The sequence below is a fragment of the Dermacentor albipictus genome, chromosome 8 (assembly GCF_038994185.2).
Source record: "Dermacentor albipictus isolate Rhodes 1998 colony chromosome 8, USDA_Dalb.pri_finalv2, whole genome shotgun sequence".
NCBI classification, from domain to species: domain Eukaryota; kingdom Metazoa; phylum Arthropoda; class Arachnida; order Ixodida; family Ixodidae; genus Dermacentor; species Dermacentor albipictus.
Window position 1 is genome coordinate 28,029,275 of NC_091828.1, and position 16,029 is coordinate 28,045,303.

General features: G+C 47.4%; 1 protein-coding gene across 1 annotated transcript in view; it reads right to left on the reverse strand.

Annotated features, from left to right (window-relative positions):
* LOC135905246 (uncharacterized) overlaps positions 1 to 16,029 on the reverse strand; it is a 100,713-nt gene that overhangs the window by 57,854 nt on the left and 26,830 nt on the right. The window contains exon 3 of the mRNA XM_065436254.1: positions 1,909 to 2,137. Coding sequence (XP_065292326.1) covers positions 1,909 to 2,137 — 229 coding nt within the window. The remainder of the gene's footprint in view (positions 1 to 1,908; positions 2,138 to 16,029) is intronic.

Genomic DNA, 16,029 nt, shown 5'->3' on the forward strand with positions numbered 1-16,029 from the left:
AAAGAAGGAAAGGAATCAGCTTTATTAGAAGAGTTGTCAGGCAGTTTTGGCTGTGGTGGCCTCAGGTGGCGGCCCGAAGTCCTTGGACTCGGGCGGAATCTTCGGCTCGCCGGACGGCTCCGAACTTTTGAGGGCCGCCTCCCAGCGGCGGCGACGCCGACGGAGAAGGTTCTCGGCGGCCCCGCAGCCGGGGCGGCATCGGCAACGAGCGCTGCTTCCTACTTTGTGCAACTGAGAAAAGCGGCTCAAAAACGGCAAATAAGTTGCAATGAGTAGAGGCTTTCTTTTTCCACTCTGCATGAATTATTCAGCCTTGCTTAGTTTCTTCGAGAAGCTTGGCTGTTTTTCGAGCAAGAAGGTTGCCATCCGCAAGTTTCTTGCGTCTGTATGTGTGGCGTGCTTAAAAATGAAATATTAAAGCTCTTGCGCGCTCGTAGTCGGACGTTTTCGCAGGCAAAGGCGAACCAGAATCGACAGCATCGCTATCGAAACCGAAACCAAAACAGAGCGACAACGCGCGTCCAAAATCTCGGAATCAGCGGTCTGACCAGGGTCGGCAGCGCGTAAGACAGGCTCCTGCGGGCGGTGTCCGCTCTCATGCTTCTCTATGAACGCTAGCTGTCAAAACGCTGGCGGGAGGAAGTAGCGAGCAAACTGAGTGCTGGCTCTCGCTTTAACGCGAACTATGCGGCGAGAACACGAAGCTATCAGCACTTGACGTGCTCTGTCCCCATTGCAGATCGCTCTTAATACAAGACAGCGCCATACGCCGCCTCCGGAAATGATCGCCCTGCAGCCTCTCTGCGCGCGATGGAGGAATCGAAGCCCCACCATCGTCGGCTCACCCTCGAATGCTTTCACTCGCAGCTATAGCATACTACGCACAGCCAAGATGTTATCGCACACAGACTTTATAGGGAATATTACGGCGATGCCGACGGCTACGGCGGCAGAAATGCCTCTTGAGTGTCCATATAATTGCTGTCACAATAAAAGCAAGCGCGAGGCGATTACTTTACGCACTTTACGCCCACACCGGCAGTTTTCGCAGAGCAGCGGCGACCTCTCCCCGACCTCTCTCGATCACTCATTGGAATACTTGCTTCAAAACGAAGTAGAAAAATATGCATAGATTTCACCGTTGGAAGGAGCCATAACTGAGCTCATTGCCAGGCTCGGCGACCACCTAAAAATGCCAAGCTGTCGTTCTTGCTCTTGGCTTCCGCTATACGCTCGCGACCTAGGCATTGACGCCATGATGTGCCAGTCTTGCTCTGTAACAGCACCAGACGGTGACTCGTCTCTTCCAAGCATGAGTCATAATTACCTTTACAGAGTGATCTTAATTGTTCAACGAAAATGAGAATAACTTCGGCATTCCTTTTCGTGTGATTATTCTGCATTAACCACAAACCTAAACAAACCCACGAAGGGAGTCCCAGACTCTGTGTATTACGCACTAAAATTGCGCGAAACTGCAAAGGCCAACGTGATCAGCAGCGATGGCACCGTCACCATGTGACGCAGAGTTCAGTCAGAGGTCACATAATTACTGTAGTATTGTAATTAGTTAGCTGCTCGCGTTATAGATCTGTAAACGACTTTGCCATTCCAGCGTAGTGGTCCTCTTCCTGCGGCACAACAGACACAATTGAAGTCCTCGCAAGTAGCTTCCCAAGAGCGAAGTTGCGGTACAGAAGACCACGCCTAACGCACTGCATTCGAACGAAGCGAGAAGAGGTAACCCTGCCAGCGCTGCTGCTGCTTTTTTTGTCATCGACGCTGGTGCTGTTGTGGTCCGCAATCGGGGATATCTATGCAGGCTTGATGAGCCTGTTCTACCGCAGGTGAACGCCATTCTAATGCAAAGGACTCTCTTATTTCATAATGCACTGGTAATATACAAACCTGCACTTCGTTTTTAGGGGTGTTTCCGCCTGCGTTAGGGCCATACGGTGACTTCAACGTTATAGAAATGGCGATGTAATCATTCTTCTTTGGCTTATAATCCATTATAATGGCTAGTGGTTGCCAGGACTTTCCATCATTCACACATCCGTAGGCCCTGTGCTCGGCGTTGATGCCCGCTTCAACGGCATAATAGTCATCATAGTGGTCTAGTATCCCCAAAGCAAAGCTGTGGGAAAAGAATGAGGGAAAAAAACAGCTGGTCAAATCGAACTGAAACACGATCGAGAGAATGTGTTGGAAGTTATTAGCAAAATGAACGGTGGGTGTACACCTGCCCCGCATAGTAAAACAAATTTAATCAGGGGCCTTACGCGCCGAAAGCACGATTTAATTTAAGAGGCATGCCGTAGTGAGGGACTCCGGAAATTTGGACCACGCGGGGTTCTTTAATATGCACCCAAATCTAAGTACACGAGTGTTTTCGCATTTTGCCCCCCTCGATATGCGGCCGCCATGGCCGGGATACGATCCCGTGATTTCTTGCTTACCATCCCAACACCATAGCCACTAAGCAACCACGGCGGGTGTGCCCGGCATAGTGTGGTTGCCTCCCACACTATGGGCAACCGCGGGGCAGTGCGATAGGGTGACGAGAAAAGAAAGAAGGTATAGGCCTGCTATAAAGTAGCTGAAAACTTCTCTACAAGACGACATTATAAAGCCAACAGCGCCCAAACGAGACAAGAAATTAAGGGCCCAGCGCGCGTGTCCGGTATCTGCGCCTGTTATGTCGTGGTGCTACACAACAACAACAACAACAACAACAAAATTAGTACAGCACTGCCCATTCAAAATAAATACAAAGAAAAACATTCTTACAACACATATCTAACATCTAACAGACTTCATCAATAGTTGAATAAAACTGTAAAACTATATAAATAAAATAAAACTATATGAAACACACACACACTCATATATATACATATATATATATATATATATATATATATATATATATATATATATATATATATATATATATATATATATATATATATATATATATATATATATATATATATATATATATATCCAGAAAAGAAGCAGTTCTGGGTCCGGGTAAATATTCACAGTGAAGTAGACGTGCGTATGAAGCGGTTTATTGACGTTTCGGCCGGGGTTCGGCCTTCATCAGAATACATTGCATGGTGTCAGTACAGTTAATATACATGTGCTTATCAACCGTATGCAAAGTGAACAAGTGAACAATATGCAAATTGAACGCCTCAAAAACATATTCTCTGATCCGCCTAAAGCAGTATACCGGAAAGCTAGAAATATTGGAGATATACTAGCGTCATCATCCAAGACTGACTGCCCTGATGCCATCGGATGCCATCCCTGTCAAAAACCGCGACGTAAAGTATGCCCCTACATGGTCACATCACAACAGGTTACTAGTACGTCTTCAAACTTTTGTTTAAAAATCAAACGCTATTTCGACTGTGACACAAAAAACGTAATATACATGCTTGAATGTACGCTCTCCAAAAAACGGTACATCGGACAAACAGAAGGGCCTTTCAGATTCCGCTTTAACAATCATAAATCCCACGCTAACACGTTGCCCAACCTGCCCATCTCAAGACACGTACATCTTCCTGACCATTCATTTGATAAACTGAGAGTCACGTTGCCTGAATCTGGATTTCGCTCAAATTATGATAGAGAAGCCCGCGAATCCTTCCTTATACATAAGTTTGATACCGCCGCGTGTGGCATGAATGAATGTGTAGGAAAATTGAGTTGCCTGTCTTTGTAGCCCGTCACTTGTCCCTTCTTCTACTGGTACGTCGCTATTCCCCTTTTTCTGTGTCTGTGTTTGCTTGATAACATAGCACATATTGCGCACATATTGACGTTTTGTTGTCACGTGGCGATTGGTTTTTACAATTCATTTCGGTGCGTTTTTATGCTTTGTATTTTAGATTATACGTTTGCAATCGCCATCGGTCTATACACGTGTCAGCTATCCTTTGAACGATTCGGATGCATCTTGTTCGCCCACGTTATTCGTTTTTCGTGTAAACGTATCTTCATTTGGTTGATAAGCACATGCATATTAACTGTACTGACACCATAATAATAATAATAGTATTTGGGGTTTTACGTGCCAAAACCACTTTCTGATTATGAGGCACGCCGTAGTGGAGGACTCCGGAAATTTTGACCACCTGGGGTTCTTTAACGTGCACCTAAATCTAAGCACACGGGTGTTTTCGCATTTCGCCCCCATCGAAATGCGGCCGCCGTGGCCGGGATTCGATCCCGCGACCTCGTGCTCAGCAGCCCAACACCATAGCCACTGAGCAACCACGGCGGGTACTGACACCATGCAATGTATTCTGATGAAGGCCGGACCGCGGCCGAAACGTCAATAAACCGCTTCATACGCGCGTCTACTTCACTGTATATATATATATATATATATATATATATATATATATATATATATATATATATATATATATATATATATATATATATATATATATATATATATATATATATATATATATATATATATGCTATTGTTACAAATGATGTTTATTTCCAGGGTGAAACGAGGTCCGAGATGGAAGTACCCCGAGATCACGCGCGTACAGTCTACTTCTTTCTCTGCCTCAGTCGCGCAGTGCTGCAACATTTTATTTTCCCCGGGGGCAGACGAAGCTCGCTGAGCGAGTTAAAGGGACCTGTGATTGTACTGCTTGAGTCTGGCCACGTGAACTACTTGCGTCGCGCGTGAACACCGATTACTTGCCGTCACTTTGGCGGCGACATAGTTCACATCACTCAAGCGAATGAGTATAACGAATGGTCCGGTGTAACTGGCGAGAAACTTGCAGTACAATCCCTTTTTGCGAATAGGTGTCCACAACCAATCATAATCACCTGGAGTAAAGCTGACGGGGATATGCCGCGCATCATAGCGATTCTTGCTGTTGCCTTGTGAGGACAACGTCCTAAGATGCGCCAGTCGACGTGCTTCCTCAGCACGACACAGAGTTTGGGCGATGGAAGGATCTTCTTGGCACGATGAAGGTAGAATAGTGTCCAGAAAGCTCTGGGGAGCGCGTGCGTACAGCAAAAAGAACGGCGCCTATCCAGTAACTTCGTGCTTGGCACTATTGTACGCGTACGTTACAAAAGGTAAGACGGCGCCGCAATTCTTGTGGTCAGCAGCGACATGCATTGATAACATGTTGGTAAGGGTTCGATTCGTCCACTCCGTGAGGCCATTGGTTTGCGGGTGGTAAGGAGTCGAGTGACGATATGCAGAACCACAAAGTCGTAAAAGTTCTTCAACGACGTCGGCGGTTAATTGCCGTCCACGGTCACTGATGACAACTCGGGGAGCGCCGTGACGGAGTATGACGTGATGCAACAAAAATGAAGAGACATCTGCTGCAGTGGCGGATAGAAGTACCGCCGTTTCCGTGTAACGAGTAAGATAATGTAAGCATACTATAATCCAGCGGTAGCCAGTTGACGTCTTTGGGAGCGGGCCAAGCAAGTCGATGCCGACTTTTTCGAAGGGTAGCGTCGGTGGCCTAACTGGTTGTAAACAGCCTGCTGGGGCCGTCGTCGTTTGCTTGTGGCGCTGGCAAACAGTACAGCTGGCGACATACTGTTTCGTTGTTTTCCAGAGCTTGGGCCAGAAAATCTCTGTCTAAGTCGGTATAGTGTGCGTGCAAAGCTAAGGTGCCCGGACGTGATATCGTCATACATGGAACGAAGGACAGCAGGGCGCAGATTTTCGGGCACAACTAGAAGCAATGGGGGACCATCAGCCGACAAATTTTTTTTTGTACAGCAAACCATTACGAAAAGTAAACGGTGTTGTTCCTGCTGGCTCACGTGCAGCTGCCCGTAGGGCTTTCAAGGTAGGGTCGCAACGTTGCTCGTTCTCGAAGGTACGCAGGTCTGGAAAGTCGGAAGAGATGGAGACTAGGTAGTCATCGAAGTCATCATCCTCGGCTTTAGTGTGAGGCGAAGGGAGACGGGATAGGCAATCAGCATCCGTGTGACAGCGCCCGCTCTTGTAGTTAACGGAAAAGCTGTACTCTTGAAGGCGCAAAGCCCAGCGGGCCAACCGACCAGACGGGTGACGCAGCCCAAACAGCCAACAGAGTGAATGATGGTCAGTCACTATCGTGAATGCGCGGCCATGTTGATATGGACGGAACTTCTGAATGGCGAATACGACTGCTAGGCACTCGAGTTCAGTAACGGTGTAGTTTGTCTCCGCTTTTTTAAGTGTCCGACTAGCGTAGGCAATTACATGCTCACGGCCATCGCAAAGTTGAACAAGCACAGCGCCAACACCCACACCGCTGGCGTCAGTGTGCAGCTCAGTTGACGCCTCCGGATCAAGATGCCGCAGTACCGGTCCAGAAGTCAACAAAAATTTCAGCTGTTGAAACGTCGACTCGCAGTCAGCAGCCCACAAGTATTAGGTGTCTTTGTGAAGGAGAGACGTGAGGGGAGAGGCAAGCTGCGCGAAATTCTTGATAAAACGCCGGAAATATGAGCAAAGGCACAAGAAGCTTCGCAGATCTTTCCCCGTTTGTGGCTGTTGGAAGTCGCGAACCGCTGCTATCGCTGATATCTTTTCGGGGTCTGGTCGCATGCCGTCTTTGTCGACCAGAAAGCCTAGTACGAGGGCTTGACGCTCACCGAAATGAAATTTCTTCGAGTTAAAATATGGCCAGCTTGCTGGATACAGTCAAGAACGATCGACAGGCGCTGATTGTGCTCGTGAAATGCCCGGCCGTAGATAATGACGTCGTCTAAATAGCACATGCAAATTTCCCATTTGAGTCCGCGGAGCACGGTATCCATAAATCGCTCGAATGTCGCTGGAGCGTTGCATAAGCCAAAGGGCATAACGTTGAACTCAAAGAGACCATCAGGTGTCACGAATGCAGTCTTCTCCTTGTCTGAGGGGTGCATGGGGATTTGACAATATCCTGACAGTAAATCAACAGAAGAGAAATACGACGCGGAGTGGAGGCAGGCGACGGCGTCATCTATTCGTGGTAGGGAGTACACGTCTTTCTTTGTGACGGTGTTTAGGCGGTGATAGTCCACACAAAATCTCCATGAGTTGGCTCTTTTCTTCACTAGGATCACAGGAGCAGCCCAAGGGCTACGTGATTCCTGGATCACTCCTTTCTGTAACATTTCTTCGACCTACTCGGCGATGACTTTTCTCTCTGAAGGTGAAACGCGGTAGGGCTTCTGACGAATTGGCGTTGCTTGCCCTGTATGGATGCGGTGTTGCATACGAGAGGCCGGTGGTGTATGGGACGCTCGTTGGCCTTGAGCAAAATCAAACACTATGGCGTAGCGAGGGAGCACAGCTTCCAGCAGACACTGCTCACTAGAAAACAGCGACTTGTTAATCATGCGCTATCATGGTTGGAATCGGGGTTGAATTTCTTTTCGGCAGTTGACATTTCGACCATTCCGACGCTCGCAATGGCTTGTTCATCAAAGCTTGCCAGTTTAAGTCCTAGCGGCAATGTTATGGATTGGGTTGAAACGTTCACTGTCCACAAACGAGTACAACCATCAGCGGTGACAACGAGGGAGCGAGGGACTATCGCATTTTTCTTGAGCACATTGTTATAGTCGGGCTCGGCTAAACCAGAACAAGAACCTGTTCGGGGGCGAGAAGTATTCAGAGGTACAAACATTGCAGCCCGAGGGGGCAAACACACGTCTTGTGACACGGAGAGAACGTCGGCGGCATCACTGGTGCTATCTGTCATCGAAGTTCGCGCGTCGCGGCGAAGAGAAATCGCGTCACTTTCACAATCCAAAGTTGCCCTCCACTCACGCAAGAAATCAATTCCTAAAATAGTGTCATCCCTTGTACGTTCAAGCACAGTAAATTCATTTCGAAATGTCTGGCCCCCTATCGTAACTGAAACAGAACAGACCCCAAGTGGACGTAACATTTCCCCACCAAATCCACGAAAGGTAGCGTTCCGATCCCAAGAAAACATAACTTTTTGTCGAAGACGATTTTTGAAAGACAGGCTCATAACAGAAACTGCCACCCCGGTGTCAACTAAAGCAAAAGCACTCACATTGTCAACTAAAACGCACACTTTGTTTTTAAACAATTTTACACAAGGGGGTCTTGATGAAGATGAACATATTGCGGCCTCACCCCCGTCGGTCGCACCAGCTAGTTTCCCAGCGGCGGCGGTGATAACGAACGACGACGAGCTGATGGAGAGCGTCGTTGTCGTGTCGGTGGTGGTGTGAGGCTGTGATCGGAAACGGGGCAGTCACTGCGGTTAGCGCGTCCCTGCTGCAGCCGCAGGAAGGAACTGGGATACGGCCAGGGCTCCTCAGTGGGCACGCGGGGTGTGTAGGAATTAAACCGTGGAGCACGCTGCTGGATGCGGTGGCAATACCTAGCAATGTGTCCAGGCACACCGCAGCTGTAGCAAATGCGGGAGTCGCGGCTTGTCGCAGGTAATACCGGTGACATGAGCGTCATGGGTGGAAACGTACTCTCAGGCTGGTTGTAGGAGGGAAGAGCCCGCGGAACAAATCGTTGTGGTGCATCTTGTCGGCGTCCCAGACTTGTCGGTTGTGGTGGCAAGTTGCTGCTCTACGTACGATCAGCATAGGTCCTGCGAGGTTCTCGGTAACTCTGAGGTGCCCAGGTAGCCGGTGGCACACGAGAGCGATGATCAAATGCACACTGATGGCACACATAAGCGTCGTCAGCAACTTTAAGGCGTTCAAGCTCTTCTTTAACCACTTGCCGAATCACCGAGGAGATGTCGTCGTTGGTTGGGACGGACACACTTGCAATAGTAGTAACATTGTCCAAGCGTCCAAACTTTGGCCCAATTTTTCTCATTTTCAGCGCTTCAAATGCCTGGCAGTGTTTCCTCAGATCAGACGGAGTACTAAGATATTCCTTCTTTATAAGAAAATTATAAACATCTTGAGCGATTCCTTTAAGCAGATGTCTTACTTTGTTTTCGTCTGTCATGGTAGCGCTGACGATTCCGCATAATTTCAGAACAGCCTCTATGTACGTTGTACACGTTTCGCCAGGTAATTGAGCTCGTCGGGAAAGCGTCTGCTCAGCCTTCTTTTTCTTAGAGATCAGGTCCCCGAAGCACTTGGTGAATTCTTCTACAAAATTGTCCCAGCTTGCCAGAACGCTCTCGTGGTTTTCAAACCAGAGAAGCGTGGTTCCAGCGAGAAAAAAGAACGACGTTATCGAGCTGCTTCGTAGTGCTCCAGTGGTTGTGGCGACTCACTTTGTTGGGGTCTTTAAGCCAGTCGTCGACGTCTTCGTTCGCCTTCCCCAAAAAGGTGGGTGGCTCTCGCAGCGCTGTCCAGTAGCCAGCCTGACCTGCGTGATTGCTGTCTGGTCCGTCACAGGTGGGGTCGTCACTGCCTTCTCCGGAATCGGCCATGTCCGCTGCTTGTGGTCGTAATCCGGCCAAGCGCCTACTCCGTCGGACAGTTGGCAGAGTACCCCGAGATCACGCGCGCACACTCGTATATATATATAGAGACCTGAAGTGTGAAACTCACACAAGTTATAAGTGGCGCTTAATATGTCGTATGCAGCAATTTTCTGCAAGAATGTCTAGCGTGTCCAGAACTCGCGGCGAAGAACAGCGGATCATTTGTCTACCGATTTCCTTCCGACGGGTTCCTGCAAGATGGTATACAGAAAAATTCTTGGTTTCTCCAAGTGTCACTGCCTATGTTAGCATATGTTAAGGTGTGCCTGTTTTTATAGGCTTATTTTTTTATTTGACAAGGCCCAATATAGAACTTATTAGCGCGAAAAGTAGAACTAGAGATGACGAGGAAACAAAGTACACTGGCACTAAACTTTCAACTAAAGGTTTGTTTTTACAGCGCAAGCTGTTATGGGGCTCATTCCAATAGCCGATGTTGCGACTGGGGGTCCGAAGATGTGCGAATGTACATCGCTCGTGGAGGAGTAAGGGAACCTGAGGCTGGGCCCGATATTCAGGACGTTTTACGTCTTTACAAGAAAGTTCAAAGTAATACCTCAAAAAGTTCGTGATAAAGTTGTAGCAGCCGATCACTCCCGCCGTCCGTTGCTCCTTTTATGCCCTTCGTGGTCATTGTTCAGTCACTTCCCCCAATCCGGCGTCAGGAGACAGATGACATCAGGTCCCACCAATCCGGAAGTCGGTCGCCCTTTCTCTCCGAAGGAAGCTTGGTCGGAAACGCACGCACATCACGGGGCACAAACAGTGAAAGGGGGAGCGTACGCTGACTCCAATCGTACACTGACTCCGTCCCCAGCGTCAACATGCCAATTTGTGCGGCTGACAAGTGATGCCCGTATCCATGCTAATTGCTCCCAAACCTCTCCTGAACGAGGTACTCCCGCGCTGGTCATAAATCATCTGTTTTGAGAACCATTTTTCCCATAATCGCGCGAGCCGTGACCGGAGGGTATCGCGGGCTGAACGGCGTCTTTCCCATCTGTTTTATTTACAACACTGCTTCGGTTGGCTATGGCGCCAGTAGCAGCTATCGCCGGGAACGAGAAAAAAATAACCCAGTGTCTGCCGGCATCGAAACGCGGCTCGCCTCGCGGGAGTCATCTGCTCTACACATAAGCCACGCCAGTGCTCGCTAGCATGCAGTGAAAAAATGCCCTAGGAGAAACGCGATGTGATATACGCGGCGCCAAAGGTCGAAGCGGAGGTTTTAACACGATAACGTGAAGCAGCCCGTGTCGCAGATATCCGACGTCGGCGTCCAGCGTCAGACATCGCATCGACGAAAAGATTTTCGATCCATAAGCCGCGTTTACATGAATGTCACAGTGTCGCATCGCATCGCCTTTCTAGCGCATCGCATTATTGCGCCAGGTTAGGGTAGATTTACGGGCGCGAGTCGACTCTCGCGGAGCATGTAAACCCAGCATCGTCGCATTAGGAATTATGGGAAGGAATTAGCCGCGGGACTGCCACGCTGGTGAAGCTGCGAGACAGCAACGCCCGAAGCAGAAGCAAAATGGCGTCCCCCACGGCAACTTCGCTCGCCGCAGCGTGCTCTACGCGAACCTATTTCTCCGCAGAGGAAACCACTGCTTTCCTTGCCGTCATATCTGAATTAAATATTGGTGAGCTGTTAGATTAGAGAGACGGAATGCTGCATTCCCAAGCATTTTGAACGAAGCGTCAGACTCTTGGTAGTCGGTACAGTCGACACTCAGCCACCAACGTTCTCTCGGCCCACTACCGGAAGCCAGTTACACCGGAAGTCGGCTGCATTTCCCTTATACGACACCATGTGGCGCTACGTTCTCCCGAGAGCTAGAACGTAGTGAAAGTGGAGTTTAGTGAAATGCATAAGCGCTGATATTAAGGGTTTCGGGAATGGTGCTGAAATTATCCTATTAGGTGACATGAATACCCACATACAAGATTTAGATGGCTATACTGACAACAACGGGAAGTCAATGCTAGACCTTTGCGAGCAACATAACCTCATTATAGTGAACACAGGGCCAAAGTGTGAAGGGCAGATCACATGGGAAGTGGGAGACCGGCAATCAACCATTAATTACTGTCTTATGACAGAAGGAATTAATGATAAATTTAGAGATACGATCATTGATGAGGAAGCGTATAGCAGCATAGGGAGTGGCCATAAACGTATCCTTCTGAAAATGGGATATGTACATGGGAAAGAGAGCAAGGAGAGCAAAATGGCCAGTCCAAATTTGAACGCTGAACAAATAGCAAATACGGTCACTAGAGTTGAGGAAGAACTTGGCAAATGGCCAAGTAAAGAGTGGGAATATGGTGAGCTTATAAGTGTAATAAAGACAGAAATACGGAAAGAGAAACAACATGTTCGTTGGAAAGGAAAAAATAAACAGAAAAGTTGGTGAAACAGGAAAATACGAGAAGCGATCGCCCAACGACAGAAAGGATCCCAAGAGCACAGGCAGGCAAAGAAGGCGCAGTTGCCGCAGGATGAAGTAGCCAGTAAATGGTAAATATACGAGAAAAAGTCTATGGTTCAAATACTGGTGCAAGGAAAATTAAAAGGTGAAAGTGAACGTTGGTTGTCAGAAATACGTGAGAAAAAGAAGGCCGCACCTCGAATATTTTGGAACCACATAAAATTATTAGGCAGGAAGTCAACAACAATACACCAACATATCCTCGACTAAGATGAAAACAGACTGGAAGGAGAAGCGGCAATAAATTACATCCTCAAAATAACAGCCGAATCTTCTAAAGGCAATGTCGAGGTTGTATTTGAAGAAAAGAGCATTAAAGAGACCCAGGTGGAAAAGGAGCTGGTGCTGACAAATTTCAACTGGAAGAAAGCCGAAGAGAAGATTCCTAAGCGCACAACCACAGGGCTAGACGAGGTTCCCATTAGGCTGATAAATGAACTAGGACCAAAGAGTAAGGAAGCTCTGGCGAAAGCAGTGGAAAAAAACCTTAAAATATAGACGAATACCAGAAAGTTGGCTACAAAGTAGAATGAATTTAATTTATAAAGGTAAGGGAGACCATTGATCATTAAATCGGTAATATACAGGATAGCAATGCAGGCAATCAAATTAAAGCTTCAAGCTTGGGCAGAGAATAATGGCATTTTGGGAGAACTTCAGAATGGCTTCAGAATAGGTAGTCGTTGAGATGATAACTTATTTGTTCTCACTCAGTGTATTGAAATATGAAAAGTAGAAAGCAGCCCGTTATATGTGGCCTTTTTAGACATTACAGGAGCTTATGACAACGTAGACCGCCACATTTTGTGGGATATTCTGGAAGGGGAAGGCTTAGGTGACGATTGTTGGCAAATTTTGAGAGAGATTTACCTAGAAAATACCGTTTGCGTTGAATGGGAAGGGATGAGGAACGCGGAAAAAGTTCATATCAACAAGGGACTGAGGCAGACGTGCCCTTTATCCCCACTGCTGTTTATGATGTACATGGTGAAGATGGAGAGGGCGCTAGAAGGAAGTAACATCGGGTTTAATCTCTCATACAAACAGGCAGGTACAGTAATAGAGCAGCAACTCCCAGGTTTATTTTATGCGGACGACATTGTGTTGCTCGCTAACAAGCAAAGTGATTTGCAACCCTTGGCTAATATCTGTGGACAGGAAGGCAACAATTTAGGTTTGAAATTTAGTGTTAGAAAATCAGGTGTTATGGTATTCAATGAAAACAGTGAACAGACAGCGGCGATACAGGGCCAGGAAATATCTCGGGGAACAGAACATAAATACATTCGTATATGGATAAACGAAGGCAATAGATATATGTAAACACAGGAAAAAACAATAACCGTGAAGGGGAAGAGAAATGCAGCCATAATGAAGCACAGAGCGCTATGGGGATACAATAGATACGAGGTGCTCCGAAGTATGTGGAAAGGTGTAATGGTTCCAGGACTTACTTTTGGAAATGCCGTTGTTTGCTTTAAATCAGGGGTACAATCAGGACTCGATGTGAACCAAAGGTCAGTGGGTCGTTTCGCATTGGGCGCTCACGAGAAGGCTACAAATTAGGCTGCGCAGGGCGATATGGGCTGGAATAGTTTTGAAGTGAGGGAAGCTGCAGTAAAACTGAGTATGAAGAACGACTGAGGAATGTGCAAGAAAGGAAATTGGCTGGGAGAGTGTTGAGGTATCTGTACAGAAAAAAACATTGATTCACAGTGGAGGAAAAGAACTAAGCTTACCAGCAAGTATGCAGCCTGTAGGGTGGGCAGCACAGCAACAAAGAACGTGAAGCGGGAAGTCAGTGAGGCCGAAATAATCTCATGGCTGGCGGCAATGGAAAAGAAACCTGCCATGATTAACTACTTAATAGGGAAAAAACGAAATCAGGGAAGAAACTATTTATGATTACTCAAAGGGAAGCTCATTACTTTTCGAAGCGAGATCGGGATGCCTTAGAACACGCACCTATAAAGCGAGATATAAGGAGGAACGAGAAGTATGTGTTTGCTGCGGTAAAGCTAGGGAAACTGTGGAGCTTGTTTTATTAGACTGTGAAGACGTCTACCCAGTGGTCAATTTAGGCACCACTGGCCTCCTTGAAGCCCTTGGGTTCAGCGAGAGCAGTGGAAAAGTAAACATGTTCACATTAGGGATTAGTAAGAGACGATTGGAGTATTGGTGGAACAAAAGTAGGGAAACGCAAAAAACGGAGACGTACAAAAGCACAGTTCGCAATAGGGGGTCAGAAAATTTGGTTGTGGGATTTCATAGTATTTTTGCCCATAGATATCATAGACATTCCCACAGGAGTGGGAATGTCTTGGCCTTGCTAGTAGCCCTGTTGATAACTGCTGCGAATCTTTGCCTGACGTCTTTGGGTGTACTGTATATGTTAAGTATAAATAAACTTGTCTTGAACTGGCCGCTGGGGATGATTTCAACGAGCGAGTGTTCAACCTTATTGGATTCAACATTGAGATCGTGGGCTATGAGCGCACATTTGTTGATGACTAATGTGATGATGCCCCTCTTCCCACCACCATATTCGGTGTGCGATTTATAGACCGGTACGGTGACCGCATCCGTTCAAGACAGGAAGATATCATCTTCCCCTGTCGTAATCAGCTACCAGCCTTCCTAAGTGTCGTTGAGTACCTCGACTCGTCGGAACTCTCGGCGAGACTATACACCAGAACACCGTGAATTCAAAGGGCGCCGCCATATTGATGAGCGCCGGTCGCGCCATCTATCCCAAGCGCCGCGAAGTAGCAGGCCTGGGCTGCCACGCCGGGAGATGCGACCCGGCGCGAAAGCGAAACTTGGGCTTTTTAGCTGGGCGGAAGGCGTGTTTCGCGTTTTTTCTAGCCTGTCATTTTCGCTGTCTCGATTCAATCAAACTTCAAGACCTCATGCAAGTCCGCAATGGCCACACAGTGATGTGCAGACTGCAGAAGCGAATACATCGGGTAACCGCGTAAGCACGTCACCTGTGAAGGATTTTACAGCACTGTGTTGGTGACATATATTATTAAAGAACACAGAACATTGTCCTCTGCACTTTCAGTTTGGTCTTGTTTGTCATGGTCACTACTGGTTGGCCGCGTTTGGCAACCAACTGGCGAGGTCGTTTGACTGCCTGATTAGCAGACGCCAGCCCTTCACCACCTGCACATTGAAAACAAAATAGATGTTATACTAAGAAGGGCTGTAGTTCTTTCCCATGCCATCACTGTTGCGAAGATATAAAGTCCTCGCAAAATGAAATAAAAAATGCACCAGGCCAATTGTATCGCGCAACCACTTAAGAGTACAACATTCAGAACACAAGCTTACAGCACTCGAACAAGCAGCATATGATGCTAAACCTGCACTCATTGGAAAATGAGGAACTACAGTAGTTATAATGTTCAACTACATGTGCAGTCAAAGCCCGTATAACAGGGCGAGCATGACGGATGCAGGTGTTGTACAGTTGCACAAACCATGACAGGGCACATAAAATTACCACCCCTACTTAAAGCTGCATCATCAGGGAAGCCTTTGGTACAAGACAACAACCGCACCTGCATTCCAAAAAATTAGCCCCACCAACTGCATCTACCTGGTTTCAGACCTGTTTCGCTTGTGCGAGGCCATATCGGATTGTTAGCGCTCCCTTAGAAAAGAAAACAGTAAAAAAAGAAAAAAAAACTGGTGAAAACGAGCAAGATTTTGTTACAATATACAACAATAATTAAGCACCTTATTTTCCTCGCCTTATGAACGGAAAAATTTTGCGCTTTGCCCTGCATAACAGCCCGCACGCAGTTTAGAGCTCAGGAGGCTCAAGTGAATTCGTTACGAATGACACCTGCAACACCTGCTCGTAAAGACAGGCGCGCTGCAAGAACGCCTTCGTCGACGAGCAGTCGTCGTTTACGTTTTTGTGGACGCATGCTACGTGACGAGCAGACTTCGGTTTACTTTCATTAGCAATAACGCTCACCAGCAGGGCAACATACTATCGCCTACAACTTGTCGTTCACGCTTAATGGTCATGCCGTGCACCAGCT